Source organism: Tripterygium wilfordii, chromosome 22 (assembly GCF_013401445.1).
Source record: "Tripterygium wilfordii isolate XIE 37 chromosome 22, ASM1340144v1, whole genome shotgun sequence".
Classification (NCBI taxonomy): domain Eukaryota; kingdom Viridiplantae; phylum Streptophyta; class Magnoliopsida; order Celastrales; family Celastraceae; genus Tripterygium; species Tripterygium wilfordii.
In genome coordinates, this window is record NC_052253.1 from 8,996,052 (window position 1) to 9,021,887 (window position 25,836).

At 38.5% G+C, this 25,836-nt stretch overlaps 2 protein-coding genes across 3 annotated transcripts; both read right to left on the reverse strand.

The window, feature by feature from the left end:
- Positions 1 to 15,480: 15,480 nt before the first annotated feature.
- LOC119992199 lies at positions 15,481 to 16,839 on the reverse strand. The gene is made up of 3 exons (XM_038838866.1): positions 16,111 to 16,839; positions 15,920 to 16,023; positions 15,481 to 15,821 (listed from the first exon to the last, which is right to left on the reverse strand). Exons 1-3 carry the CDS (start codon positions 16,615 to 16,617, stop codon positions 15,548 to 15,550), a joined length of 885 nt encoding a protein of 294 aa, XP_038694794.1. The 5' UTR covers positions 16,618 to 16,839; the 3' UTR covers positions 15,481 to 15,547.
- A 122-nt stretch (positions 16,840 to 16,961) lies between these two features.
- Positions 16,962 to 24,179, reverse strand: LOC119992131 (B3 domain-containing transcription repressor VAL1-like). 2 transcript variants are annotated; one of them, XM_038838779.1, is made up of 13 exons: positions 23,882 to 24,179; positions 23,505 to 23,637; positions 22,518 to 22,599; positions 22,295 to 22,396; positions 20,773 to 21,440; positions 20,549 to 20,645; positions 20,293 to 20,467; positions 19,467 to 19,543; positions 18,936 to 19,361; positions 18,772 to 18,821; positions 18,278 to 18,391; positions 18,102 to 18,169; positions 16,962 to 17,953 (listed from the first exon to the last, which is right to left on the reverse strand). In XM_038838779.1, exons 2-13 carry the CDS (start codon positions 23,615 to 23,617, stop codon positions 17,286 to 17,288), a joined length of 2,640 nt encoding a protein of 879 aa, XP_038694707.1. In that variant the 5' UTR covers positions 23,618 to 23,637; positions 23,882 to 24,179; the 3' UTR covers positions 16,962 to 17,285. The 2 variants fall into 2 exon arrangements, with proteins under 2 accessions (XP_038694707.1, XP_038694706.1); XM_038838778.1 differs by having other exon boundaries at positions 23,505 to 23,642; positions 23,882 to 24,178.
- Positions 24,180 to 25,836: the final 1,657 nt, after the last annotated feature.

A 25,836-nucleotide genomic window follows, 5' to 3' on the forward strand; every position in this document is an offset into this window, starting at 1 on the left:
TTTGTTTTGATGCAATTCTTTGTGAACACCATCCATCATTCCCGGACTAAATTCAGCAATGAAGTCTGCTAGAATTTGGGCTTTGATTGCTGTTCGAGGTTGATATTCGTTATCATGCTCGGTCAATTCAATTGCCCACTTGGTTAAACCTCCGGATAATTTTGGTTTATGGAGTATCGTTTTGATCGGGAAGCTCGTCACCACCGTGATATGATGACTTTGAAAATAAGGACGAAGCTTTCTTACTGTAGTGATAAGTGCTAAAACAAGATTTTCCATTAAAGGATACCTTGTTTCAGCATCTATCAAACTTTGACTAACATAATATACTGGATGCTAGCGGCTGTTCTCTTCTCTCAGCAGTACTGCACTAATCTCAAATTCAGAAGCTGCTAAATAAAGATAGAGTATCTCACCGGTTTTTGACTTCGTAAGAATTGGAGGATTGGTCAGATATTCCTTCAATTTCTTTAATGCCGTCTCACATTCACCTGTCCACTCGAAGCTAGATGATTTTTTCAAAGCCGTGAACAGATGATGACATCTTTCAGATGATTTGGTGATGAATCTGTTTAACGCTGCAATCTTTCCCGCCAGCCGCTGTACGTCTCGTATTTTTGTGGGAGAAGGAATATCAAGTATCGCCTGGATTTGATCAGGATTTGCTTCAATACCTCTTTGTGTAACAATGAATCCCAAAAGTTTTCCTGCTTTGACTCCGAAAACGCACTTGAGAGGATTTAACTTCATCTGATGAACATCAAGAATTTCAAATGCTTGTTTGAGGTGTTCAACATGATCTTCGGCCTTCAGAGTCTTTACTAACATATCATTGATGTATACCTCCATCGTTCTTCCAAGTAGACTTGCGAACATACAATTGACCAGCCGTTGATATGTCGCTCCTGCGTTTTTCAATCCAAATGGCATCACTTTATAACAATACATACCACGTTTGGTTATGAATGCAATTTTCTCTTAATCTCCTGGATGCATCAAGATTTGATTATATCCAGAGAATGCATCCATAAAGCTGAGTAGTTCATGCCCTGCTGTCGCATCCACAAGTACATCGATATGAGGAAATGGAAAAGAATCTTTCGGACAAGCTTTATTCAGATCTATGAAGTCAATACAGACTCTCCACTTTCCATTCTTCTTTTTTACCACAACCACATTTGCTAGCCAGTCTGGGTATTGAACTTCGCGGACGAATCCAATATCTAGCAGCTTCTGAATTTCCTCATTGATGACTTTATTTCTTTCTGGAGTGAATCTTCGTCTTTTCTGCCTTATTGGAAGGAAATTATCATCGACCTGCAATTGATGAGTGATGATATTTGGATTGATTCCAATCATATCTGCATGCGTCCAAGCGAAAGTATGTTTATGATTTTGCAGGAATCGGATCAAATTTTCTCGCAGTTGATAATCCAAGTTGGCTCCAATCTGAATCTTTTGATCTGGATAATCCAGATGAATGATGACTTCTTCTATCTCCTTATGAGCCGGCTCTTCTTGATTACTTAGAATCGGCCCTCGCTGTAATTGCTATAAAGCTTTGGTTTTTCCCTTCAATGCTTGTTCATAGCAACTTCTTGCTTGACGTTGATCCCCATATATTTCTTGTATTCCATCTCTTGTTGGAAATCGTATTACTTGATGATAAGTTGATGGCACAGTCCTCATTGCATGAATCCAAGGTCGTCCAAGTATCGCATTATATGGAGATTGACAATCTAATATATTAAATCGAACCTGGAGATTTATTCCCTTGGCATATACTTGCAATGGAATAGAGCCGATGGTGTATTGTTGTTCCCCGCTGAAGCCGATGAGTGGTATAGGACCTCTGATTATATCTGCTTCTGAAAGTCCCATTGCTTGGAGTGTGGACATGAATAGTAAATTTGCTGAACTGCCATCATCAATCATGATTCTTTTAACTTCGCAATTGGCAATTTACAAAGTTACTACCAGGGCATCATCATGTGGATTGAGGAGCTTCGTCATCTCATCGTCTGTGAAGCTGATAACTTGTCTCGTGAATTGTACCATCGGCTTATCATTCCATATCTCAGAGTTTTTTGTCTTCTTGACATGTTTCTTTACCGATGAACGTGTAATTCAGCTAATCTCCTATCCACCAAATATTACGTTAATATTCTTCTCTGGTGGTAGTGGCTTCTGTTCCTCTTCTCGTCTTTCAACTTGGGACATCGCCGCTTTTCCTCTTTCAGATAGTAAATCCCGAAGATAACCTTTCCTTAGCAATTGAATTACTTCTTTTTTGAGGGTGAAACAGTCGTCTGTTGAATGTCTGTAATCGTTATGAAATTCACACCATTTAGAAGTATCCCATTGATCTAGCGGTTTGTGTAATTTGTCGGGCCATCTAACAGCATCTCCCATTTTCTTCAGCACTGATAAGATTTCATTTGGTGGAATTACCAAATTGTATTCAGGAGATCGAGGTTTCTTCTTAAAATCAATCGGTTTAGGATCTTTGCGAGGATATCGCGGAGCTTCTGAACTTGTTTGCTTTTGCTCAGATTTCTTCGACTGCTCTGTTAGTCGCTCTGGAAGCCTTCCTTCATCTTCCTCCCATTTAATTTGGACGCTTGCTCTTGCCTGAACTTCTTGAAAAGACTTACATGGATAACGGGTAAGCTTTCCGTATAATTTGCTTCCAGGAAGAAGAGCCATGCGAAATGCATTGATCGCAATTTCATCTAAGCATCCTGGAATTTCTAGTTTTTCTTTATTGAATCTCGTCAAGAATAACAGTAGAGATTCTCCTTGCTTTTGTCGCAGTCGATATAGGTCATCCGATGTTGGAATTATTTTCCTACTGCTTGCAAATTGCTCAACAAATGCATCGGCCAATTGTGCAAATGAAGCGATTTGCCCTTCTAGAAGATTAAGATACCACTTCAAAAGAGGTCCCACCAAGGTTGAACTGAATCCTCGACACATGCATGCTTCATGCTTGTTGAATGGGTATGATACCAGAGTCAATCGTTGACTATACTGATCCACATGATCTTCTGGATCAGTGGTACCATCATAAGGTTTAATATGTGGTATGATGAATTTCTTTGGGAGCTCTTCCATTGCAATGGTATGAACAAATGGAGATTTGAGGAAAGTATGATTTTTCTTTACAGGTGGTGGCATGCCTGGTATCCTGAAGAAGGCTGACTCCATTTCTTCCAATCTTTTATCAACACTTCGCTGTGTTGCAATTTCTGGCAATGTTGTAGTTATGTTTGACCAAGCACCAATTGTTGGAATAGCCGAAGATGACGTTGGTATAGGAAATAGTGGTGCCATGGATTGTGTCGTTGGCCTCAGAAACTGAGTTGATGTTGATGCCAATGATGATTATGTCTGATGCACAAATCCTGGCAAGGGAACACTTGTGTTGGGAATTTGCGTTGTTTGTCCATCATTGAGTCGAACAGAAGTACTTGGGACAGTACCTGCAGGGACGGTTCTAGTTACATGTGGACTTGAAGGTTGATTCATAAGATCAAGTAGCTTTTGATTTTCTCTTCGAACAGTCAAGTTTTCTTGCTCCAATTGTTGGACCCTTCTTTCATGTTCGTTGAAGCGTTGAATCAAAGCTTTCATCTTCTCGCTTACAGCATCATCTCGTGAATCTTCTGCATTTGTCATTGTGATAATACTATCTGGCGCGCCAAATTGTTGATGTAAATTATCGACAATCGAATTGTGGAGAATGAATGGGCAAATACAAGACAAAACAGAGAAATTTTACGTGGTTCGGCTTTTAGCCTAGGTCCACGGTGCAGAATGATATGATATTTTTTATTTATCACTTGTGAATATAGTGCGAGTAAGAAAATCCCTTCCGAATCCCAATCTCCTTTCCACCCTCCTAATGAACTCCTTTTATGCTTTTCTTGAGCAGTTGTGGCAGTTAGAGAAGTTCATAGCAGTTTGGAAGAGTTTACGGTAGTTTGGAGTAGTTTGTAGCAGTTTGCAGTAGTTTCGGCTGTCACCATTTAACGAGGAACTGCCTTATCTTCGGCTTCGTCCCTTAGTTATTGATTCGGCCTTATTTGCATCGGCTTTGTACTACCTTGATAAGACCAAGTCCTTTTTAGACTGTAAGTTCTGGTCTGTTTTATGTTGTTGGGCTTCTGGGCCCTAGCCTCTGTTGGGCTTTAATTATTGTTGTTGGGCTGAACATGACCCATATAATTTGTTGAGGTTGACTTTGACCCCTACAACTATATAAACACCATTTTTATAAACACTATATGTACACCATGTACAAACACTATATACGAACACCATTTACAAACCATTTTACAAATCATTTTTATCACCATATTTACTAGGAGTTTCACATATACACAAATTTTCATTTCTGCATATAAACATAACTTTCAATCCAAATCAGATCTGAACTATATATATGTATAAAATTCATATTCCAAGTTGATACGTCCGATCAATCGAACCACAAACCCGAACAGAATCTCAATAGCTTTATCGTCAAATACGAGCAAATACATGGAAATCTGGTACACATTCTAGCAAAAGAGATCAAAACAAACTCAAACAACATCTCAGTAGTTCATCATTAGTATAAACAGAATATAGGCATATAAACATCTCTAAAAACCTGAACAATATACACACATATACATAAACAGGAGCGATCAATATAAACAAATTGATATAAACAAGAGCCAATATAAACAGATCCAAAAGAACCAATATAATCATACAAACATATTGACAATATAAACAGAGGCAATCTAAACAAGCACTCGAGCCAGCAACTTGGACATATAGAACAAGTAATACATGACACCTGAGAAATCATAGAAACCAGGGAAACCAAATCGGAGAGATGCAAAGTATGAATCAAAGATAGAATCAGAGAAAAATAGAGAGATATAGAGATGTGTGCCGAATATTACCTTCAAGAGTCAAAGGAGGAGACACTCGTTTCTCTTCTTCTCCTCTTGTTCCTGTCTTTCTTTTTCCTCTCCCTTTCACACCTGATCTCTCTCCCTTTTTGTTTCCTTTCTTCTACCGGCTGCCCCACTCCCTTCTCTCTCAAAGAATGCTACCTTTCCTTTTATATTAAGAGAGAATGAGACCCTATCTCCTAAAACCCTAGTTCTTTCAATTTGTCCTTTTTGCCCATACCTTTTCTTTCCTTTTAACCAAGGTGGCTATTCTTTTTGGTCTTTTCCACCTTTTAATTTTCCATTTCATTTATTTATTTTTATTCTCTAGATATTTTCTAGGGTTTTGTTTTTGATAATTAGGCCAAAACTTAAGAATTGGGCTTTAAATTTTGAGTTTATGAATCCACGGGCTTTTAAGTAAAGAAACAAGTTTGGAGTTCGTTTTTCTTCCTTTAATTTTTATTTTGGATTTCATATTCTTTATTTTTTCTTTTATTAATATTTTTGGCTGAAATCTGTGCTCGGGATCACTGTAGCCATTCCCGGCTTAACTGAAATCTGTGCTCGGGATCACTGTAGCCATTCCCAGCTTGGCTGAAATCTGTGCTCGGGATCACTGTAGCCATTCCCAGCTTAGCTGAAATCTGTGCTCGGGATCATTTGGAGCCATTCCTGGCTTGGCTAAAAAGATTTTTTTGTTTTGAGAAAAGGTGCTCGGGATCACTGTAGTCATTCCCGGCTTGGTTGAAAATGATTTTTTTGTTTTGAGAAAAGGTGCTCGGGATCACTGTAGCCATTCCCGGCTTGGTTGAAAATGATTTTTTTGTTTTGAGAAAAGGTGCTCGGGATCACTGGAGCCATTCCCAGCTTGGCTAAAAATGATGATTTTTTTGTTTTGATAAAAGGTGCTCGGGATCACTGTAGTCATTCCCGGCTTGGCTGAAAATGATTTTTTTTCAAGACGTGTATTCAGGCGTTTTTGTAATCTCACCCTTAACAGAAAGATGTTTCGAGCGAGTGATATGTTTTGATTTGAGGAAAATGACTATGTCCAAGCTGTACCTTCTGCATAAACCTGCCATAATACAAAAAATACAAACCATATGCAACAATGATGCATGTAATGATCGATTTTGTTCAAATATGAATGTCTCATTAATGAGTGAATGCATGCTCTCTCAAGGCTTTGCCATCCTTAATCACGCGTACAGTTACGAATTGCTAGAACAAATCTGCTTCTTTCTAGGGTTTGACTTTCTGACTCTGGATTTTCAATGCATCTTCTCTATTCTGATTAGTAAAGGCTCTCACTCATTCCAAAACCCAACTCTTGAGCTATCTCTCTTCCTTTTCTTTGCTTATTTGCATGTGTGCCCACTTTTGAGTTCAATGCTGCCATTTCATCTGGATTTGCTTTATTCATTTTATTGTGCGCATCTTATGAATGCAATCCTCTCTTTCCTGCTAATGCTTACCTTGGCTACAAGTTTTTCATTCAAATCCTTTCCAGCTTAGGATGCCAAAATCTAATCAAATTCCTGTCAAAAGTAATGTCCTAATGCACTCCTCATATTTTCTGTCAAAACTTTGTCAGTGATAAATTCAATAGTATAGCCATGCACGTCAATTACTGAATACAAATGATAAACTTTTTGGAATATGGAACGAGAATTGAATTGGGATATGGAAAAAGATGTCACAAGTGACAAAACTGCATAAATGAATTTCTTTACCATTTTTATTGAAAAGGATGGGTGACAATCGAAAAAACTTTAGACAAAGATATGTGCAAGAATGTAAAGAAGTCAAAGGAAGAAAGGACAAACCAAGCTTCTCCAAGACGAAATATGTGATAATTCAAAGATTCCACCAAAATTGTCCTAGTTTTGATGTGCACCCACTTAACAATGATCAAATCTGACTCGTCTGAGGCTGTCTCTGAGTCCTCCATTTTTGCCAACAAACTTCTCATTTTGTTTAACGGACTAACACCTTCGCATGGTGGAATATATGATAGCATAAGGAGCGCACCAAAAACTGCCCCAGTTTTGGGTGCATGTCCAATTGACTGTCCTCCAACCCAACAACTACGAAGTCGATTCTGTACTCCGCACCAATGTCAATGCAAGACAAGTTAACAACCAACAGACTCATGTCTCAATTTCCTTTCTTCAAACAATCTACAACCGAAACTTGCAGCCATAATTAAAGTGCCCGTGAGGGTTTTCACTCCAACAAAATTTCTTTTTGTCCCTAATTTTTGCCTAGAGCGCCCTTTCGGGTTTTCACTCTAGCGGGATTTTTCTTTTCTTTTCTTTTCTTTTCTTTTTTGTCCCTAACTTTTGCCTAGAGCGCCCTTTCGGGTTTTCACTCTAGCAGAATTTTTTTTTGGTCCCTAATTTTTGCCTAGAGCACCCTTTCGGGTTTTCACTCTAGCGTGATTTTTTTTTTGGTTACGCATAATACCATCTGAGAACATCAGCATTTACTGGGTGAGACAAATCATCTCCATCCATCTTTGTCAAAATTACTACTCCACCGGAGAATGCTTTCTTCACAACATATGGTCCCTCACAGGTAGGAGTCCATTTTCCACGATGATCTTTTTGAGGTGGCTGAATCATCTTTAACACTAAATCCCCCACTCTGAAACAACGAGGATGCACTTTCTTGTGATGTGCTCTTATCATTCGTCTTTGATAGAGTTGCCCTCTACAAAGTGCCCCCAATCTTCTCTCCTCAATAAAATTCAGATGTTCGTACCGGGTTCGGACCCACTCAGTTTCCTATAAATTGGCCTCCACCACTACTGTTAACAAGGGAATTTCTACTTCAATGGGAAGAACCGCCTCTGTCCCGTATACTAAAGCAAAAGGACTTTCACCCATGGATGTACGCACAGAAGTCTGATACCCATATAAAGCAAAAGGAAGCTTTTCATGCCAATCTTTGTAATTCTCCGTCATCTTCTGAATAATCTTCTTGATATTTTTGTTAGCCGCCTCAACAGCCCCGTTCATCTTGGGACGATAAGGGGATGAATTATGATGCTTGATCTTGAACTACTCACATAAATCATTCACTATCTTGCTGTTGAAATTTGTGCCATTGTCTGTAATGATCCTTTCGGGAACCCCATAACGACATACAATATCTTTTCTCAAGAATCGGACGATAACGCTACTTGTCACTTTAGCGTAAGAATTTGCTTCCACCCACTTTGTAAAATAATCAATTGTAACCAGAATGAAGCAATGTCCGTTGGAAGCTTTGGGCTCAATAGGGCCAATAACATCAATACCCCACATCGAAAATGGCCAAGGTGCTGCTAATACCCGCAGAGGGTTTACTAGAACATGAGTCTTATCAGCATAAATCTGGCACTTATGGCATCTGATCGCATAGCTAATACAATCTCTTTCCATGGTAAGCCAATAATAGCCGGCCCGCAATATCTTTCTTGCCATTGAATATCCACTCGAATGCGTACCACATATTCCTTCATGAATCTCTTCCATAATCTGTTTGGCTCCATCTATATCGACGCATCGAAGGAGTACAAATCCCGAGCTTCTCTTATACAACACATTTTTATCCAAGAAAAAGGAGCTTGAGAGCCTTCGGATGGTGCGTTTGTCATTATCTGAGGCCTCTGGAGGATATTCTCCTTTCTCCAAATACTGTTTCACATCATAATACCAGGGTTTACCATCAGGTTCTGCTACTACATTCAAACAATGTGCCTTAATTTCACGCTTCTCAATCTTGATAACCTCTACTTCTCCTCGAGGGTCTAGATCAAACATGGCTGCCAGAGTGGCCAAGGCATTTGCCATCTGGTTTTCTTCTCTTGGAATATGATCAAATTCCACACAATCGAGAAACTTGGTCAACTATTTGATATGTCCATAGTAAGGGACTAACTTGGCATCCCTGGTTTCCCATTCGTCACACAATTGCCTAATCACCAACTGAGAGTCACCATAAACCTGAAGCTTCTTAATCCCGACATCAATAGTAGCTTGAATTCCCATGGCACAGGCCTCATACTCGGACACATTGTTGGTACATTCGAAATAAAGCTTAGCAGTAAATGGAGTAACTTTGCCTTCTGGGGAAATAAGCACAGCCCCAATCCCATTACCGACAACATTAGAGGTGCCATCAAACAACATAACCCATTTACCCGGATCTTTCCGACTCTCCATTTCTAAGGACAAGATTTCTCCATCTAGGAACCCTGGATTCATAGGCTGAGAGTCATCAATTGCCTGCTTTGCTAAGTAATCCGCTATTGCACTTCCTTTCACCGCCTTCTGGGTAACATACAAAATGTCATATTCTGACAACAACATCTGCCATTTTGCAATCCTCCCTGAAAGAGATGGTTTTTCAAAAATATACTTGATCGGGTCCATCCTCGAGATCAATCAAGTAGTATGATACAACATATATTGCCTGAGCCTATGTGCAGCCCATGCCAATGAACAACAAGTTTTCTCCAACATGGAGTAATTGGTCTCACAACTAGTGAATTTCTTGCTCAAGTAGTAGATCACATGCTTTATCCTCCTAGATGAATCATGTTGCCCTAACATACACCCCATCGAATTGTCCGATACAGTCAGGTAGAGAATAAGCGGCTTCCCAGCAACCGGAGGCATCAAGACCGACGGATTTTGTAAATACTGTTTAATTCTCTCAAAAGCACTTTGACACTCATCATTCCATTCTGACGTGTTATTCTTCCGAAGTAACTTGAAAATTGGCTCACACGTAGTTGTCAACTGTGAAATGAACCTTGCAATATAATTGAGTCTCCCTAAGAAACCTTTGACTTCTTTCTCAGTGCGAGGAGGCGACATCTTCATGATCGCCTTCACCTTGTCTGGATCTACTTCAATACCTCTTCTGCTGACAATGAAAGCCAACAACTTCCCTGAGGTTGCCCCAAATATGCATTTCGAGGGGTTCAACTTCAGTTGGTGCCTTCTCAACCTCTTGAACAACTTCTCCAGATTAATCATGTGATCTTCATCTTCCTTTGATATAGCAATCATGTCATCCACATACACCTCAATCTCTTTATGCATCATATCGTGAAACAGAGTGACCATGGCTCGCTGATAAGTAGCTCTCGTATTTTTTAGACCAAATGGCATGACTTTGTAACAAAAGGTACCCCATAAAGTGATGAAAGTAGTTTTCTCTTGATCTTCCGGCGTCATCTTAATCTGATTATATCCTGAGAGTCCATCCATGAAGGAGAACGCGAAATGTTTAGCGGTGTTGTCTACCAGTATGTCAATTTGGGGTAAAGGAAAGTCATCCTTCGGGCTTGCTCGATTAAGATCCCTGTAATCCACGCACATCCGAACCTTACCATCCTTCTTTGGGACTGGTACAATATTTACAACCCATTCGGGGTATTTTGCCACAGCAAGGAATCCTGCATCAAACTGCTTTTTTACTTCATCTCTAATCTTCAAAAGTATCTCCGGCTTCAATCTCCTTAACTTTTGCTTCACTGGCAGACAATCTGGTTTTAATGGCAATCTATGGACCACTATGTTCGTATCAAGTCCTGGCATATCCTGATATGACCATGCAAAAACATCCTGATATTCATGCAGCAAATCTATCAATCTTTCTCTATCTCCTCCTTCAAAAGCTGCACCAATCCTAACCTCCTTTTTCTGATCTTCAGTTCCCAAGTTAACAACCTCAGTAAGTTCTTTGTGCGGCTAAATTATCTTTTCTTCTTGATTAACTTGTCTCAACATTTCTGGCGATATCTCAAATTCATCCTCAATGTCGGAGTCAGATTCAACATTGTTAATGGGTGCCCCAAATCTGGTTCATTTGGTTCATCTTTTTCATTATCATCAATTTCAGTCCTGTTAAAATGGAATGTGTGAGATTTGGAATTTTGGAAGTGATGGATGAAATAAGGTGAAAAGATGTGAGAATTTTGAACAAAGATTTTTATTTATGATAAGCATAGCAGAATCATCAGACACATGGGAACATGGAAATATTGAACATACAAAAGTCGTACTACGAAATTTATCAAAGTAAAGTAAAGACATGCTCATTACTAAAACCCAATCAGTGGCCTTGAGCTGGACCATAGATGGTAGTGCATATAGAGATTACTCTTGAAGGCTATTGACAGAAACTGGTAATTCCAAACTGGTCCAGTTGTTGAGCTCACAACCTGGAGGCCGAGGCAAGGCTATAGCAGCAAAGTTTTGATCATCTTCGACAACAACAATCTTTATTAGTTGAAACTCTTTGAACTGATTTCATAAATTTGTAAAAATTCCCCCAGTTACATTAGTCGAGCTTTCAAATGGCAGATTTTAAAAATCTGCCCCAATATCAGTAAATTTCACTTTGTTCTGCATCCCTCTGTAAACGAAACTATCATAACTCTCATTTATTTTTTCCTTTTTTTTTTGATTTATTTTTTTTAAAAATGTGTATGATTTTTGTATATTAATGTGTATGCATGTGGTTATTATTTGTGCAAATCCTGTTTCAATTAAAAGATGTCTTGAAAATATTACCAAACCAAATTCCAATGACTGTGCTTATGTGAATCATGAGGGTATGAAAAGAATGAATATAAGATGTGTATGGACATGTATGGGTGATTAACAAATGTGCAAGTATATATCAATATGTATGGATAATTAGCAAGTGTACAAGTATGTATGAACGTGCATGGATGATTAACAGATGTACAAGTATATATGGATATGTATGAATAATTAACAGATATACAAGTATATATGAACATGCATGGATGATTAACAAGTGTACAAGTATATATGAACATGGATGGATGATTAACAAGTGTGCAAGATCATAACCTTAGGCTAACATATACATGGCAAGTGTATAAAAGATGTACATGTGTGATTTGATGAATGTATATACATGTAAATGAAGAATAAAGATACAGGAAATAAATAGAGTTAAGGATAGGAGAGTTCCCCATTGTTCCTAAAAAAAGGTCAAACTCCTACAAACTTTTGAAGGTCTCGAACCAGATCTAGAGGTTATCTAATGTGCATATGGTGGCATATATAACTATAATGCGGCTACCCGAGAGGCCACTAGATCAGGTTAGCTCACACCCCATATCTGGAAGTGGAGCCCATCCCCCAATATCTTGAAGGGACGTCAATCCAGGAGGATGTCTTTCCTTGCTTACGTGAGGGCAAAATCCATCAAAAGCAAAGATCAACCCTCACTAATCACTAGTAGGACCCGGTTTTTATGGGCCATTTGTGTGCATGTGAATGGTCATGTGTGTGCGGGGAAATCATACCATATCCTCAACAAACACTCAAATTTTATGAAACCAAAAACCTGTTATTTTATCTACAATCATGAACAAACACATTAGATTCCTCAAAATGTTGAAATAAAAATGTACGACAAAATAAACAAATCAACCGAATAGGAAAACACTAACACAAAAAGGCCCGACCCCTTTGGTATAACCCAGTGAAGTCGCCAGCTGAAGCAACCGGCATGAAAAGCAATGAAGTCGCCACCAATTGATTTTTAGGATACAATTGGACATCCGTTCTGGTCTACGAGAAAAATGGGCAAGGGGGTCTATTGAGCATGGGGAAGGTGTTAGGCACTCCACAACTCCCGAAAACGGTTACCTTTGAATGTTCTCCTATTTGGCTCTAATTTGTTTTTGAAAATCTCATTGTGAATGTGATGAAAAATCCACTTGGAGTGGTTTAAAGAAAAAAGGAGCACGGGATCACTTTGGCCATTCCCGGCTTGGTCAAAGATTAATAAAAATTCCACTTGGAGTGGATTTGAATGATTTGAAAAGAGGGTACATGGGATCATTGGGGTCATTCCCGGCTTGGCCAAGGATGAATAAAAATTCCACTTGGAGTGGATTTGGATGATTTGAAAAAAAGGTGTGCACGGGATCATTGGGGCCATTCCCGACTTGGCCAAGGATGAATAAAAATTCCACTTGGAGTGGATTTGGATGATTTGAAAAAAGGTGTGCACGGGATCATTGGGGTCATTCCCGGCTTAGCCAAAGATGTTTGTTTTGCTTAGTCTGGATGAAAAATTCCACTTTGAGTGGGTTTCGATATTTTTGGAAAAGGGACTTTTTGGGGACTTGGTTGATGTACCAAAAGGGTCCACAATCAAGGAGAAATGTTCAATTTAAGCCTTACTCACAATTATGTTCTTCATGAGAAAAGAAAGAATTCATTTAAGGCCCATCGGACGGACCAAATATCTTTAAACCCCCCTTTGGGTCCTTAAATAAGTTCTCCTAATCCCTAAAAACATATTCGCTTTCCGGGTCGACGAAATCCAAATGTTTTGGATAAATGTCAATGGAACCCCAATATCTTGAAGGCTCCTTGGTATTTAAACAAAACATAAAGGTTCCATAAATTAATCTTGGTGTGTTTATTAAAGTGAGACGGCTTGGATTAATTCTAATGACTAACGCGTTGCATTTATTTTCATGGCATTCAAACAATCCTAGCATACGTCTAAGCATCATGGCATAGTGTGAAAAATCAAAGTCCTAAGCATGCATTCTAATGCAATCATCATTCACAAAATCAATCCCTAGTGTCTATATGCTTCTAGCACCCTATAATATCATGTATGCATTTTTCACTATTTTTCACAACACTATTACAAAGGTTACACTTTACAATTATGTACAAAAGACAAATATAAAATGAGAAATACAAATATTATACAACAATTGAAATATTGCCCATGGGACCCGTTGCTCAAATCCGGTCCAATCTTCTAAGTATGTCCTCTGACCCAAATGGTCCCAAGCCCGGTCCCAAGCCCGGTCCAAGCCCAACAAACAAGCACAAAATGGGTCAAAGTTGTACATTTAAACATTAACAAAAATTCAAATCAATATCCAATTTATATATAACGCCATTTATATACACTATATAAACACCATTTTTATAAACACTATATGTACATCATGTACAAACACTATATACGAACACCATTTACAAACCATTTTACAAATCATTTTTATCACCATATTTACTAGGAGTTTCACATATACACAAATTTTCATTTCTGCATATAAACATAACTTTCAATCCAAATAAAATCTGAACTATATATATGTATAAAATTCATATTCCAAGTTGATCCATCCGATCAATCGAACCACAAACCCGAACAGAATCTCAATAGCTTTATCGTCAAATACAAGCAAATACATGGAAATCTAGTACACATTCTAGCAAAAGAGATCAAAACAAACTCAAACAACATCTCAGTAGTTCATCATTAGTATAAACAGAATATAGGCATATAAACATCTCTAAAAACCTGAACAATATACACACATATACATAAACAGGAGCGATCAATATAAACAAATTGATATAAACAGGAGCCAATATAAACAGATCCAAAAGAACCAATATAATCATACAAACATATTGACAATATAAACAGAGGCAATCTAAACAAGCACTCGAGCCAGCAACTTGGACATATAGAACAAGTAATACATGAAACCTGAGAAATCATAGAAACCAGGGAAACCAAATCGGAGAGATGCAAAGTATGAATCAAAGATAGAATTAGAGAAAAATAGAGAGATATAGAGATGTGTGCCGAATATTACCTTCAATAGTTAAAGGAGGAGACACTCGTTTCCCTTCTTCTCCTCTTGTTCCTCTCTTTCTTTTTCCTCTCCCTTTCACACCTGATCTCTCTCCCTTTTTGTTTCCTTTCTTCTGTCGGCTGCCCCACTCCCTTCTCTCTCAAAGAATGCTACCTTTCCTTTTATATTAAGAGATAATGAGACTCCATCTCCTAAAACCCTATTTCTTTCAATTTGTCTTTTTTGTCCGTACTTTTTCTTTCCTTTTAACCAATGTGGTTATTCTTTTTGGTTTTTTTCACTTTTTAATTTTCCATTTAATTTATTTATTTTTATTCTCTAGATATTTTTCAGGGTTTTGTTTTTGATAATTGGACCAAAACTTAATAATTGGGCTTTAAATTTTGAGTTTATAAATCCACGGGCTTTTAAGTAAAGAAACGAGTTTGGAGTTCGTTTTTCTTCCTTTAATTTTTATTTTGGATTTCACATTCTTTATTTTTTCTTTTATTAATATTTTTGGCCGGACGAAAACCGGTTACTACATGTTCCGACCAAGGGGTTCTAACAAAGCTGCTCATTGTCTTGCTCAATTCGCTTTAAGGTCTACTGTATCTTTCGAATGGAGAGCTTCAGGTGAGCCTAATTGGATCAAGGAGGTTGTATTGACAGATTGTCTGTCTTTTTCTAGTTAATAAAATATATTCTTCCCCTTTAAAAAAAAAATAGTTTCATCAGAATCATTAATAATGCGTGAACATGAAATTACAAAAGGTCTCCATGGTCAATGATCATCACTCCAAGGAAACACATGTAGTGTTGTTAAAACAATTAAACAACACATTACAACAACAACAAGAACAAAAAAGAAAAAAAAAGAAGAAGGGGGAAAATCCGATATTAATAGTTGTAATATAAAGTATTAATTAACTTACAGAACATATTATAATTAAAATGGGAGGTGATGGTGAGTAGGAGTCGGAGGTGTAGTATAAGGAGAATAAGGAGAGGACGGTGAGACAAAAGACGGAGGGTTACTGGTTCCACGATGTGGCCTCATTGGGGTCATCGGGCTTCTTGATCTGGACATCATAACACCGCTGCGGCCGTACCCTCTTTCACCGCTTCTCCTTGGCCCTTTCTCCGCCCATTTGAGCTCTGCTTGCTTAACCATTGCTGGGTACCTTGACCAACACCCAACCTTCCCTGCTTTATTTATGTATCTATAGTATATACAAGAAGATGCATGGGGAAGGTCATATATATATTGAGATTATGGCATTTGAAGGGATTTAATGATGAAATTAAGTTAGTTAATTACCGTTGGCTGAATCTTCTGCCCAGACAGTCGAGGCATTTTCTTCCTTCCGTCATGTCTCCCATGCCTAAGGCTACACAGTTCCTGCAGTAGACTCTTCCACAAACCTGACCCACCAAAACAACCAATTATGTATCAAAATAGTTTCTGTTTGATTTTGAGTTTGAGTTATATATAGTGTTAGAGTTACTTACCAGGCACCGATGCCTGAAAATACAAATGTAAGTTGTGCAAATGGTGCATATATTGGAGTGAGCAATTCCAGGCCGACGCCGTCCGCCCCTATCTGGGAAGTTGGAAGCCATGCTCACGCCACTTACGTCGTCAATTGCTCCGATGCTACTCTCAACCACATGGTTACGATGATGATGATGATGGTGATCGTGATGGTCATAGTGGCGACGATGATGATCAGCTCCATCTTCATATCCATCGTGGAGATTGTGAGGTTTGGATGGTTGTAAGGCGCGATTGAAATCAAGGCTGGGTAGTTTTTTAATTGGTGAAGAGACGTGTTTGGGGGTTTGAACTTCTTCAATGGCTTCCATGATGGTCATAGTGGAGGTGGTCTTCTTCATCCCGGGCTTTTGTTTGACGTCTGCAAGGTCTTGGAAGGTGAGATTGACGGAGTCGTCGGGGACTCCCAGATAGAGTTCTTCAAGCTCTAATCTCGCCTTCGCCAATGTCTCGACGTCGCCCATTAGTCGTTCGATCAAATTCCCCAAACAGAACAAGGACGCAAAGGAAGATACAAGGAGATTAATTAGTAGAGGACGAGAGAGGTGGTTTATTTATTTATTATAGGTTTCATAATCATAGGAAATGGAGACGGGCGGGCACAAGTGTCCAATGTGTCCGGCCGGACTTGGACGATGTTATCAAAGACGATGATGTTTTCTTTTCTTTATTTTTTGGATCATATAGATGTGTATATATATATATATATATATATATATATATATATATATATATATATATATATATAATATTATTGATGTTTTCTAAAAATCAAATAAAGTTTCTTAGTCGAGGTGGATAGAATCGATGCTTCGAACTCTTACTCCTCCATTCCTATCGGATTGTTTGTACCTTCTCAGTACAAAAGAACAAGTTTCTCAAGACATTGCGCTCTCAAAACCAAACAATAAACAAATGATTTCCAGTGCAGTGCGGTCCTTATTTTCTACTTATTCTTAATCCTCCTCTATTTCGTTCTTCCTAATCTTCCTTAAAAAATAGGGGATTAAGGAATTACAACTTAAGGGGAGGGAAAAAAAGACAGAAGAAAATGCCAAATCTGTGCGACTGTAGAAAGACCCTTTTGAAACTAAGAGGACCACCATGCTCTTGAAGATAATAAGCAATCTAGTCAAAGCTCTTTTGAGTCCATATTGGGCTCACCACTCGCTTTATCAACTTTATTCTCCCTGTCGAATGCTACTGATGCCAGATCAAGTCCATTTTCATTGCTCAACTTCTCCATAGGAAGACTTGCTGCTTCTACAAGGCTCATCATGCCCATTAGTTCTGATGACTCAATTTGCATCTCTTCACGATTTGGATGGCAATTCAGGTCTATTTGACCAGCGCTGCTCTCACCCTCCTCACTTAGCTTTCTGTTCTCATTCTCGTTCTCTTCACTTTCTGTGTCATCTGAATGCACCAGCTCATTTCTTGGTGTGCCATCAAAGTTCAATTCATCCTTCAACTCCTTCTGGGAAGTTTCTGATTCCATTTCTGATTGGCGTTTCTTCTTGCGCAGCGCTAGGGTTTTAAAGCGGCGTTTTACTGTCATGCACACATTGCATGTGCACGTAGGCTTGTGCTTGCCCTTCCCACTGGGGGGTTGAATGCATACAATGCAGGTACAACCAGGGCGGTGTCGGGGATGTTTGGTGGTAACCCCAGCTGATGGGTCACTAGAATCAATGTCGTCTCCAAGAATGGCAAGACTGGCTAGAGCATCTAAGCCAGAAGGCTCACGTTCTTCGCTTGGATTATTAGAGCTTTTTTCTGAAATTCTTTGCCTTTTGAGGTCTGGGAAAAATACCAAACACGGAGAACAAATGCAAAGTAAGTTCAAATTCACAGCAGATTACACACGTATATAAGCATTATATCATCTTATGCTACTTCATATTCAATCAATCCAGATATACAATATCAAGAAAAGGTTCAGTCCTACCTTTGCTCATCCTAGTAAGATCTCCCAAATCATTAGGACTGGTTTCTTCCGGTGCCAAACAAGAACACCTAAGAGCAGATTGGATACCATAATATCATAATTTACATCTTAATATCACATAAGCTATTTTCCAGATATTTTTAAAGCAAAAAAAGAAAAGAAAGAAAAGTTCTCACCTGCTTGAATCCCAAACATTGTCCTGACAAGTCCACTTCAGAGGAAGAAGAGCATCCATAGGTAATCTTCGCCATTTCGAGCAATCATCACAGTGAGCCCATTGCTCCTGTCCCCTGGATAATTATCAGCCAACTCAATACTAAAATCAGTGTACTTAACTCTAAACTCAAGTCAATCATGCAAGCAGTGATGCAAAAGCAAAATAAAATCCTTCAATCAATGTATTTTCAATTGAACAAAGAAACAAGATAAACAGAAGAGGTTCAAAGGTACAAGCTCCCCCCTTATTTTTGCTCATTTTTTTTAAGTTTGAAATGGAGCCAGAAGGACAGTTTTCCACAATGCTCCACCATTCTTTTGCCATTCAACTTCATTATACTTTTCCAAGCAAATCAAACCCCAAATTTTAGCTATGATGTGGTATCCAGATTAGAATGGCATGTCAAACTAACATGGAAATGACAGTGATACAGTTTTATATATTGACCCTTACCCTGATGGTCGCGCAATGAATATGGTCCTGTTTCCAAAAACCGGAGGCTCCTGAAAAACATTAAGGGAAAAAGTTAGCATAGTAGACCCGAAAGCATGCCCAAAATAGACTCCAATTTATATAACTTCATTATAAAAAAACAACCAAACAAATCCATGGCATACATCATACTCTTCAAATTCATGGTCCTCGATAGTGACAACACTTGGCTTTACTCCTGGGGGTGGCCGAAGCAAGTCTTGTGCTTCTTCCCATGTAAGTCTCAGTTCTAGGGCATCCTCGCTATTCATAAGTAACCTCTTATTCTTAGATCCAATATTTCGAGTCCTTTTCTTCTCTGAAATTGGTGCTGCTCGCTGCACTGAACCCCCGTTCGTTCCTCCTCCGGGATTCTCATATTTATTCCACCCATTATCCCCTTCAGCTAAGCTCAAATGTTCAGGCAGAACATATAGGTGAGGACCTACGTTTCCTTTAGGCATTTTGTATATATCAGAGTACCCATTTACTGTAGAAAGATTCTCAACAGTACCAGAGGTAGAAGTTGCCCTGGAAAGAGCTGCAGCAGGGAGACCAGATGTTTGAGCTTCCTGTTAAGTATTACAATTGTTTACAGATTACATGTCAGTTTCCAACACGCGTTAGAAGTAAAACAAATGCAGCGAATGAAATAGTAAATGACTATGAAGATTGACCTGTGTATCCACTGAGTTCGTCTCCTTTCTGAACCCCATGACAAGTTTACCTCCAGGATCTAAACGACTGAATATCACTGGATCAAAGATGTATAAATTAGAGAGAAAAAGGAACCAGCAATATGCAAAAAATGTCAACATAGACTTCTAACTTGTAACTATTCATCGAGATGGCTTTTCTGGACAAGTCTGAGTTTATATAGAATACAAAACGTATAAGTGTGCGACCAGTTCATCATCGCGACTACAAGACGCGCAAGTACAGAGTAGCCTACACCACATAAAAGAAAGCAGAATTGTTGTGCACTAATTCTACGGGATATTAACTATGAAACTCTGAATTTGCAAAAATTTTTTAAAAAAATCCTGGAATGGAAAAAAAAGAGAAGCACAAACGTGTTTAATGAAAAAAAGGGTCTAGTTAGAAACCAATAACCAAACAGAAGCAAACATAATCCAATTAAACCTCAATTGAACATGTGATGATTGATGAACCAATAAAAATGAAAAAAAAAGAAAAAGAAAAAGAAATCTAATTCCTGAAATGCACAGTAACAGCAGATTTGGAGTGTAGACATCTAGGGACAGGTAGCGAGCTTCACTAGACTTTCTACCTTTCTCATTATCAAATAAACTCAATTCAAGTAAATAACTAAGACAGGAAATTCCATCGTCACAATGACAAGGATGGATTAGCTTGTCTACTGTTTGTGCTGCAAAAATACCATGGTTTTTCCACTTTAGGTCTCCACCACATTCATCTAATATATCATTATGATGCAGGTGTTATGTAGCACTAGCCAAGCAAGAATGAGATCAAGCATACCAGTATCACCAGCTCGTAATTGCATGGACTGTATACAAGGGGTTACACCCTCCAAGACATACATCCTGCTGTTGTTGTTGGGCCAGAATCTGAACTGAAATGTCCATTCTTTTCCCTTCACATCTTGAATATGTAAAGGTAGACCCTCAGATTGATTGATAGGAGGGAAATATGCCTGCATTAGCATTCGATTCATATAGATGCAGAGAGAGAGATAACTTCTCAGCAGGGAAGAAAAACACTCTTTTAAAGTTACCTCTGCACACGCTTTTGGAAGAACTAAACGGCCAATTCGACCTGCATCACTGGCGCTCAGAACCTTTTCAAACAGCGGCACAATTGTGGAATTTAAGCTAGTAAGTGAAAAAAATATGTAAGGCAAACACTTTGCAGAATGAAAGTACAAAGAAGGGAAGGGAGGGGAGAATGTCTTATGGAAGTAGAAAATCGGAAATAAACCAATTTGACGATCAAGGATACTCTCCAGATATTTGCTGCAGTTCCTGATCAGTAATCCTTGGCCAGTATCTTGGAAGTAACTGAGTCTTCCCCCGCCCCTCACCAGGAGGCCTCGCAATTCGCAGCTCATGAACGACACCTTTCTTGTTTTCTGAACTCATAGCAAGGCCCTTTTTCAAGGGTTTAGGCAGTATGGGTCGGGACCTTTGTCCTTGTTGGAATATAGAAGGTGCTCGGATCTGTTCTGTTTCTCCAAGAAGCACACCAGGAAAAGGTAGATCTAAACTAGAAGCAGTTGATGGAGCTGCTAAAGTCCTACTAAGAGATGTCTGAGCAAGTGATCCATCCGTCTTCACATTTTCTAATAACGGCCTTCTGGTATTCAGTTTCGAAACTTTTTTAGATGATCCAACCCATGGCTGAGTTGCATTTGAAAAGCCCATGCCAACTTCACTCTTTGGACGTATGATATTCTTTCTTTTCAATTGTCCAAGTGATGCAGCTGTATCATCTCTATGAATTTGATGCAAGAAGTTTGGTTTATTAGCTTCTGTGATCCTGCATAATTGTGTGACCCTGCCATCGAGATTATCACCAACTGCTCTATTTTCTGCAGGGTTGGGCCGCAGGTCGTTAGCACTATTTAATGCCAAAGAGCCAAATCCTTTAGGAGCTGCATTATTTCGAGTCTGCATCAGAAAAAACAAAAAATAACTATGATAATAAAAATGCGAAAAACCTCACATATCCACAGCCAGAAGATACATCAATCGGAGAACTCTCAAACTTTCTCGTACGAATTAGAAAACATAAACAGTAGACAAATGGCAATGTTGCACCATCTCCAGAAAATATAATCACCGCGAGCATAAAAGAAAATGCAAAACTAATTATATAAATTAAAATCGACCAACAAATTTGTATATGGGCAATGGATAGCATTTCAGAACACAGTTTTGAGGTACAAAGTGTAGCTCATAAGACACCATTGATTACCGCAACAACTTTAGATGCACAAGCCAAAATCGATTATATGGGGTGCATGGCTTTGGCATGAGCGTCAAAGGGAAATTTTATAATCAATGCCATTATAGTCACTGATAATATGGAGTCCTAATTCTTATTTTTTATTCTTCTCCCTTTTTTGGACGGTTGAGCCAAGTGAGCAAACCCTATTGTATTCCAAAAGTTATGGTGTCCATATCACTTGATAGACTGATAGCCATACAGAACTCACCAGCTCAGCAAGTATGGCATATTTAGCCAACTTTTTTTCACATCATATCAAGTTATTTGTGCAGCTTTGGATCCTTACAGCACAATTACCCATCCTTTAAATTATAATAGCCATACAGAACTCACCAGCTCTGCGAGTATGGCGTATTTAGCCAAATTTTTTCATATCATATCAAGTTACTTGTGCATCTTCAGATCTACAGCACAATTACCCATCCTTCAAATTATGTCATATCTTAACCCATGAGACTTTTATAACCAAGAAAACAATAACCCTATTAATCACAATGTCTTAGATTAATCTTACTGAAGGAGGGACAAAACTGATTGCACAACCAGTGCACCCAACACCCCCAAAATCCAAGAGCTCGAGCAAAGAATGGGAGGCTATGCATCCGCAGTGAAGACGCTGCAATACCAAAAATCGTCATCATCATCAAAAGCAACAGCAAGAAGAAGAAGAAGAAGAAGAAGAAGAAACAGAAGACGAGGACTTGAACAGTGTAACATAAATCAAAGTATCAGCTTACCTTTGTGCATATATAGCATTCCCTCCAACCATCTTCCTCTAAATGAAAAGTATCGCAGTAAGTTGAATTCTCGTATGCAAATCTGAAGGGCGTTTAAAGAAGTCACATCGAGAGAAGTGAATGAGGATATATCAAAGGCGAAATTTACGAGTAGAGGATAAAGGGTGGGGGCAGGGGGGGTAGTTTGAAGTAGCGATAATCTCATTCTGCAAGCAAGATTCATCAAGTAAAAAATTTATAGCTCACTTTCATCACAAGCTAGTATAATACTTGATACCTTGCCCGTAGTGATCGAATGTACAATTTGAAGGCTTAATTATTAAAAGATGCATTCAATTATGTGTCTTGCCTATATCAAGGATCTCCCAGATCAGAAATTGACGTAAGCATGTTCTCTGTAGTTCAGAACTTATGATAGGTGACAGATGAATCTTATCATTTAAAAGGAATGTGAAAATGATAAGCATATTTTCAATGCTATTTGCATAAATCAGCAAACAATTTGTATCTAAATCTGTTTGCCTGAAAATTTTAAACGCTTTCAATGGGAAAATGAAAAGCTTAACAGCAATAATTAGAATTATGCTATTTGCTTCTCCAATCTTTTCACTGGCTACTTGTTCATTGTTTAATGAGTATAATTACAAGTCACTACTTGAAATTGAAATACATGCAGTCACCCTTGTCAAAAAGTAATTTGAATGCTCTAGATATGCTGGCTCATAATTGTTCGAGGTCCAAACTAATCCTGTTGATGTCCTAATCAAAAATCCAATATACCTTATTATGTGTATAAACCACAGAGAAAGTAGGCAAATTATAGGAACGGATAATCATTCGGTAGAGTTCCTATGACTAATCAATTATCCTAGTGCATACAGGCCATAAACAGAGCGTTAAAATTTTCTTTAAAGCCCAATTTATCGCCTTAGCAAAATTTCAAACACATCAGGACAAAGGGGCAAAAAGCGGAAACACAAAAATTACCCGCAAGTGTAGCAGAGATCAGCGTATACACCGGATCTCAAAGGCCACCCTTTCTTCCACTCGCGGCTTGTGGCCGTCCCGCACGACGCATTCATACAAATCTTTGACCCCATTTGTCCCCGCAGATCAAACCCTTTTCTTCGTAAGCGAAAATCCAATAAATAACAAATCAATCCATCAATCCAAAAAATCGAAAGCCCTAACCCCCTTTTGCCCACATCGACATTCAATCAAACCCATTCATACCATGCGAAATCGAAATTGCCTATGCACAGAACATTTTCAAATCCAATCAATGACAATTATTAAACAAATATCACCAACTTAAATCTTAACTGCAACGCATTCTCAATAGACACAATCACACTGAAAATTACCTTCATGTAAGTCAAGTGGCGAGTCAACTCGCTGGTGGTAGCAACTGGATTGCAAACCGCAGCGGAAGGTGGGCAGAGAAAGCGTGTCTGCAGCTTACTGTGCGTGAAGGTATATAGATACAGATGTGTGTGTATATATATATATATATAGAGAGAGAGAGAGAGAGGCGAGGAGAGAGAGAGAATGCATGCAAGGCAACAGATGCATAAAATGCATGCACGACAATTGAAGACACAGCACCGCTTAAGGAGTCCTCTTTTTTTCTTATTGAGTTCTTGTATTTTTCTTCTTATGGTCTGATTTTCGACAAGTGATACGATGACACGCCTGTACCATGTAATTCCCACTGTCCAGATCGAGGATTGTCATGTGACTGCCGGTTCCATTGATTTTTGGTGCTGCGGTCCCCAGATAAAGACACGTGTGAATTTGAAGAAAGGGAATGGTGATTTGTTAGAACAACCATAATGGTGATTTTTTTATAAGGAATGGGTAATGAATGGAAATGGTGATCCACGGACTACTAGTGATTTGTTAGAACAACCATAATGGTGATTTTTTTATAAGGAATGGGTAATGAATGGAAATGGTGATCCACGGACTACTAGTTGGGACAATAAAATACCTCCATGGGCCACTAAAAGCCACTGTTACAGTTGCTCTTAGATAATGATGATCCAACTGTCTATTGTCACGTTTTATTTGTTAGGTAAAACATTAATCACAACTTTTATATGTTTTTATTCTATAATAAATATACACCTCGTGATGGTAACTGGTGATCGTGCCCGAGCATTTTAGCCAAATTCGACCTTGTCAGTAGCTCCGTTTTATTTTTCTTAATAATTATGTATTTTTCCTCTTTCTTTTCATTTCTTATATCTTACTCAAGATTATTTAATATATGAAAATAATTATATTTTTTTCCGTTTTTCATTTAATTTCTTATATCTTACCATTCATTATCCACTATACTGAACAAGAGATATCCAAATTTCGATTGCTGAGGATATAAGTGTTTTGAATTATGGATAATGTGTGTCATGACTTACTATCAATCCAAAAGGTTTTTTGATAAGCGGTTGCACACAATCTAACCTCTTCATCAATCGAACTGTGTACAGATTGAGAACACAAAGCTGCTAGCTTGAGGTTTCTTTTCAGGAAATGGACTTAAATTCATTCCATGCCAAATTGAAAAAACAAGAGACAAAAGACATCACAAAAATGAAAAAACTTCTATTGAAATGGAATGAAAAACAACAATTTGCGGGAATGCACAAGGAATTTCATTGAAAGGAAATACATCATATTGGGTGTGTGCTTTACGAGCAAAATTAGAAGCATAGATGCGGAGGCTTAAAAAGTAAAGGAAAAATCTAAAACTAGTTGGTCGGAACCATGCTAATTGAAAAGATAAGTGACCGGAGTTATTGCCTAAGTAAGTAGTAAAGGTTTGAAGACGTGGAGTACGTGTTTTGACGCAGTGTGTCTATAAACTTCTCTTCTTACTCCTTTTATACTCTTCATAGTAACCATGGAGATCTTCAACTCCTGTTCCTTTGACAAGTTTTGAACATGTGTAAACATGGAGAGTCGTGACGAAATGTCTTCTTGCTTATTACTAGGATTATTGGGTCACCCTTCCTAACTGCAACATTCCCCTAGTAATGGGTGCCATGATGGACACTTTGGATCGTCCTCCTTCCTTATGGTAGGAGTGGAAAAATTACAAGCATGGATGTTACTCCAACTTCCTAAACTATAGGCCTGATGCTCATGATTGAGAGAAAATGGCAAACTGTTGCCATTTCGATAATGCTATGTATGATAGATCGTGGAAAAGTGTCTTCTTCTTCTAGGTGTGGGACGATCATGACTTTCCACTCTAGTTGACGTGAAGTCATTGGACATATGTTTGAGAAAACTTAGGAACGTGCAGGCTACCACTTTC

Excerpts from the sequence above, each read along its gene's own strand:
- LOC119992199 (XM_038838866.1), bottom strand. The coding sequence starts at position 16,617 with ATGGGCGACGTCGAGACATTGGCGAAGGCGAGATTAGAGCTTGAAGAA. Across the intron at positions 16,024-16,110 it reads TTTTCAGGCATCGGTGCCTG|GTTTGTGGAAGAGTCTACTG; the intron begins GTAAGTAACTCT and ends TTGGTGGGTCAG. Across the intron at positions 15,822-15,919 it reads GGCAGAAGATTCAGCCAACG|ATACATAAATAAAGCAGGGA; the intron begins GTAATTAACTAA and ends TATATACTATAG.
- LOC119992131 (XM_038838779.1), bottom strand. The coding sequence starts at position 23,617 with ATGGGGTCAAAGATTTGTATGAATGCGTCGTGCGGGACGGCCACAAGC. Across the intron at positions 22,397-22,517 it reads AATGCTATATATGCACAAAG|CGTCTTCACTGCGGATGCAT; the intron begins GTAAGCTGATAC and ends TTGGTATTGCAG. Across the intron at positions 20,468-20,548 it reads TTCCAAAAGCGTGTGCAGAG|GCATATTTCCCTCCTATCAA; the intron begins GTAACTTTAAAA and ends ATGCTAATGCAG.